Genomic DNA, 5,610 nt, shown 5'->3' on the forward strand with positions numbered 1-5,610 from the left:
CAGGTAACAGAACTTTTTTTTGCTAGCAAAACATAGTTTCACACTTCCCTAGGGGATCCAAGAAACATAGAAAAAAAAAGCAACTTTACATTGCCTTCCAGTCGCCATTAGCCTTAGTTTTCGAAAATTTTGAATTTTCTTCTAGAAAATTTTGTTTTTTTTTTTGTTTTTTTCGTAAGGCTCACTAGAAACTTTTACCCTAATTTACCCCACCACGAAAAAGAAATGATGTTAACGAAAAATTGTTTCGAACAACATTTTTTTACATTTAAACTTTTGTTCTATCTCTAACGTTTTAACATAAGCAAAACTCGATTTTTTTTAATTCGTTGTAATCGTAACCGTTCTCGGGTGCCATATACATAATTCATTCCTACTTAAAAAATAACTATAGTCCAGACATCTTGAAATCTACTTTTTCGTGACGTTACTAACTTCTATATAACAAACCTATTAACTTATTCGCTTTGAAAACATTCGGGGCCTGGTGAATAGGGGGAAGGGAAATGTTCTTGCCAATTAATTTGTAAGAAATATTTGCTCACTTTTGATGGAAAAACTATAAGCCAGCTAAAATAAGTAACATGAAAATAGATTAACATGAGACGGAATATTTTTATGTTTAAATATAGTTTATTATTTACGTTCCACAAAACTTAAAATATTGAAAATATTCAATTTTCTAAAGTTCGTAGAAATTTTTTTCAAGATATTTCCCATAAATACAATCAATTTAATAACGTCCATTTCCAATAGTCCCTTGTCCTTGATTATTAAAACCGGGGTTTTGTTGACCATTACTTGATCCTTGTCCAAAGTTACCATTACCATTTGGTACAAAACCAGTTGCTGGAAAACGTTGGTTACCATTTAATTGACCACCTAAGCTTCCATTTTGGTTATTTCCTGGATTGTTTCCCCGTTGGTTATTGCCTGGATTGTTTCCCTGTTGATTATTTCCTGGATTGTTTCCCCATTGGTTAGGAAAACCATTTGGATTGTTTCCTTGGTTGTTTCCCCACTGGCCATTTCCAGGGAATCCCCATGGATTGTTTTGTTGGAATCCATTTTGATTGTTTCCTCCTGGGAGAGCATTATTTCCTCCTTGCCAACCTTGATTTCCTGGAAAACCTCCTTGTTGTCCTTGCCAACCTTGCCCTTGCCAACCTTGTTGCCCTTGCCAATCTTGTCCTCTTTGCCAACCTTGTCTTCCTTGCCAACCTGGTCCTCCTTGCCAACCTTGTCCTCCTTGCCAATTTTGATTTCCTTGGAAGCCTGGTCCTCCGGGGTTCATTCCTGGATATCTAAAACCTCCTGGCCCTCCTTGATTCATTCCTTGAAATCCTCGACCATTTGGACCTGAGAAACCGTAAAAATCAATTTTTATTAATTTTGTGTCATCTGTGTCACCATTCACTTTTTATGGTACCAAATTGTAATCATTAAGCAAATCGTATGTAAGCATTAAGCAAAAGTGCAACATTACTTTTTTGTGCTTTATAATCAGAGAAGTAATCGAATTAATTACCCTGTTGTATATAACTTTCAACTTGATTGATAAGATCAATCACCATATCTCTAAATTCAGAATTACCTTGGCCATCATTACTAAAAGAACCAACTCCGCCGAAAAATGCTCCACGACTATGGAGACGTTTTGCATTTACATCAGAATCATCACCATCAACCTCTTCGTCTTCAGCACCTTCAATGTTGGCTTTTTCTTTATCATCAAACGGTTCTTGTGAAGAAACAAAAATTAAAAATAATCTAATAATAATCTAGAATTTAAAATGTTAATTTTCCAAAGTAGAAGGTCCACAGAACCCCCTGTCTAAAAATAGACTATAATAAAATTAAGTATGACATTTGAAAATTAAAGTACAAAACTACATTCAATTTTGCGCCTTTGAGTTCGAGATATAATTGCACACTTTGCTATATTTTTAAATATAACTCAAAAAGTTAGTAGAATTAGACAATTTTCGAAAAATAATTGTTTTTAGAGAGTTGATAAAAGTCGAGTAAATCTTAACGATTTTATTAAGCAAATATTCAAGCAATCATTTCATAGATGATATCGATATGAAAGATATTTTTAGCTCGAAAGCATTAAAATTTTATTATTAATAAAAATAGGAAACTGAATAATTTTAAAGAAAAAAATTTATAATCCAAGTACAAAATTTTATTGAAATTGTGCTTACTGTTTGAACCATTTTCCACTGAATTTTCTTTATTTTCTTCTTCACTAACAATTCCTTGAATGGATATTGCTAAAATTACCACTGAAATAACAAAAATATTTTAAATTATAGAAATTTAAATAATTTATTTGATGATAAATAACAATTCTTACAGGTAATAAGCAAATTTTTGAGTTGCTTCATTTTCACTAATTTGATTTGATGCAAGTGATGATTTTATTGTCAATTAGCTTCTTTATATATTCAATTAAAAAAATTCTACTATCATATAGTTCATGTTATGAAAATGAGGTTTTGTGTTAAACGACCCTGAAAATTCTTTTTAAAGTATTTCGATACTGTAAATTGAAAATGATACCAAAGATTTGAAACTTAATTTACCAATCAATCATCCTTTTATACGTATTTTGTGAAAAATTCATATCCATTTTCTGTACGGCTTAGGCGAAATTAACTATCAAAGTCAGTGTTTTTATTAAAAGACGTTTTTCATTTTTATGCACTGTTCTTAATTTTTCATAAATATTTCTGTAATGATCCAACTTGTTAAGGATGTACAAGCACCAAGACAATGTTAAATAAAAAGCTAGATTTTTTATATGAAGTTGGGCTTAGGCTCAATCAATTCTCAAAATTTTTGCGTAATTATATAAATAAATAAATGCTTTTAAAAGTAGGCACATTTAACATTGGTTTTATGGTAAAACGGTAGATGTATGATATGTTTTCATAGATTTCTCCAAAACTAGTCGGCGGAAAAAAAACTATTTAAATCGAAGTTGAAATCTTAATAAATTATTGAAAACAAAAAAAACCCGTTATGCCCAACATGGGCATGATAGTGGAGACACAAATTTAAATATATATACACTTTCAATTTTCATAGTAAATTATGTTATAACTTGACCTTTTGTTCGTATTTTTCGTCTACATTCATGAAGTTATAATAAAATTCATCATCAAGTTGAAAATAAGGTACAAATAATTTCAACCCTAAATCTAAAATTGTCTTGATGCTCGTACTACCTTAAATATCTACTTCAAAATGATTTCCTCAGTTTGAATTTAATCAGAAAATTATTAGTTTTCAATGATCGATAATGGAATACCTAATTAAAACAAAAGATTCTCATACAAGGACCTTTGTATCGATTTTCAAGGTTTGTAAGTAACATATTCAAGTCAAAGTGAAGTATTATTTATCACAAGTTTAAAACAACTTATTTGTAATAACTACACAGCATGATTTTATTTTTGGATTTATTTTACACATTTGATTTTTATAAACGGCTGAACAGAATATCATCAAATATACATAAAATTCATCCCGATTCAACTGAATTTCAACAAAGGCCCACATTTTTTTTTTTTTGGTATCCTAACATTCTATTATCAGTTCCTAAAGGAACTATAAATAGATCTGATGAATATATATCATGAATGGAAACTACCCACTGATAGTCACCTTATCGAATTTACAGTATGTAAACTATAATTAAAACTATTCACGTAAATCTAAATCTTAAATCTAGAACACTTTGTCTATTAAGTCTATTTACTCTTTCTTTAACTTTTGTCTTTGATTACTTCCACATTTGGGTGCGTTTCAAGGCGAGTCAAGTACCTTCCACTGAACCGCGTAATTTCTTCACGCACCCCATACTTGAATCCCATTAGTCCAAACAGGTTTTAATATTGTTTTATGCACTAGCACTTTATTGTCTAATGATAACTTAGATTTACGGCCTAACAGCCAGTAAAGTATGGAGAATTTTAAATTTAATTTGTTTCTCTTAGACCAAATGTGGCCCACATTAAAATCGACTAAAGGGTTCAGAATCTTTTATTTTTGGAAGGGGTGGAGTTGTAAAGAACGCTCAAAGAAAAAATATTGTCGTAAAATATCGTGTAATGTCATATTGTTAATTAATATAATTGTATACATAGTTGTATTCTATTCAATTAACATTATTACGTCATAACGATGTTTTACGAAAACTTTTTTTGGGCGTTTTCATTTCTTTTTTGGAAAGTCCTTTTAAAACTGTACCTTTAAAATTAATAATAAAAACTATGTGTAGGATCCCTTGCAGCAAAGATATGTATTTTTAAAACATCCTGTATATACTTTGATATGTCATATTAATTAATAATGCTTATTGTATTCTTTTGTTTTCTAAATTAATTAATTGTCCTATAAAGAGTTATTAAAGAGAAAATTTAATATTATTGATAAATAAGACTCATAACTGTGTAATGGTCATCTATCTTACATAATTCTATAAATTACTGAGTATTATATTTTCTAGTATTGTTTTGTAAGGCCGTTTTTTGTCATTTCAATGCAATGGATATAATATAGAGATATTGTTTTTTTCCGGATAAAAATAATGCGTGATTAATAATCAGAAATAATTCTTTTTCATAGAAATTTATCCATTAACTTAATCGTCACCCGCCGATTTGATTACATAAATTTCATTAATATAATTTTATTATTTTTGATTCAGTAGCTTCATATTCCTTTTATTTGAAATCTGTTTCTCAATGCAACCAAAAATTGTCTAAAATTTTACTTAAGTCTAAATAATCTTTATTATAAAGGAGGTAATAAATAAGTGTGTGGGGTCCTAAAGATTTGAAAATTCAATATTAAAAATATTTTGTAATTGGATTGTCTGACATTTTGTCTTAAATGGCTTTTATGAAAATCGTGAGAGTAATACAATCCTACAATACTCAATAATTAAAGACATTAAATAAAAGCTGTGTGAAGTTATAACCTCCAAAGATTGATTTTACAGCGCGTTTTATTTGAAACTTGGACATTCTAAGAAGAAATATAATATTCTTAGTAATTAGAGTCAAAAGTGACGAAAATCCAGATTATTTACGTTTATACAAATGTTTTCTTAGAAATTGTCAGAAATCGATTTTCGTATGTGATTATTCGAAATTAAATATTCAATCATCAAATAAACCTGATTTTTGTAGAGTTTTATGCAAGTCAGGAATACCAAATTTTATTCGAATTTTTGCTGTTTTCTTCAGAGCTTTTAGATTTTAAAAAAACCAAAGAAAATTTAAATTTGATTTTTTATTTTATTTTGTAAAAAAATCAGTAGATACGGTCAATTTGACCCAAGAAAACACAAAAATTGGGTTGATTTTAGGATTTTACATGTAGTTTCCGAAATAACGCACTACCCCTTTAAAAACTAGAAAAATCGAGTAAACTTTTTATTTCTGATTTTCACAAAACTTGTTCCATAAAGTAATTTATACCTTAAAAATTCAAATATCAGGTTTATTTGATGATTGGAGATATAGTTTGTGAAATACCGTCCAAAAAATTACACTTGCCATCTCAAAGGAAAATGTCAGTACCGTGTCTGTGTACCAT

General features: G+C 29.1%; 1 protein-coding gene across 2 annotated transcripts; it reads right to left on the reverse strand.

Annotated features, from left to right (window-relative positions):
* Positions 1 to 663: 663 nt before the first annotated feature.
* On the reverse strand, positions 664 to 2,414 carry LOC123292468 (N66 matrix protein-like). Of its 2 annotated transcripts, none has more exons than XM_044873148.1 (4): positions 2,360 to 2,414; positions 2,208 to 2,288; positions 1,595 to 1,741; positions 664 to 1,359 (listed from the first exon to the last, which is right to left on the reverse strand). In XM_044873148.1, the coding sequence occupies exons 1-4, from the start codon at positions 2,388 to 2,390 to the stop codon at positions 734 to 736; spliced, it is 885 nt and encodes a 294-aa protein (XP_044729083.1). In that variant the 5' UTR covers positions 2,391 to 2,414; the 3' UTR covers positions 664 to 733. The 2 variants fall into 2 exon arrangements, with proteins under 2 accessions (XP_044729083.1, XP_044729082.1); XM_044873147.1 differs by having other exon boundaries at positions 1,529 to 1,741.
* Positions 2,415 to 5,610: the final 3,196 nt, after the last annotated feature.

The sequence above is a fragment of the Chrysoperla carnea genome, chromosome 2 (genome assembly GCF_905475395.1).
Source record: "Chrysoperla carnea chromosome 2, inChrCarn1.1, whole genome shotgun sequence".
Lineage (NCBI taxonomy): Eukaryota > Metazoa > Arthropoda > Insecta > Neuroptera > Chrysopidae > Chrysoperla > Chrysoperla carnea.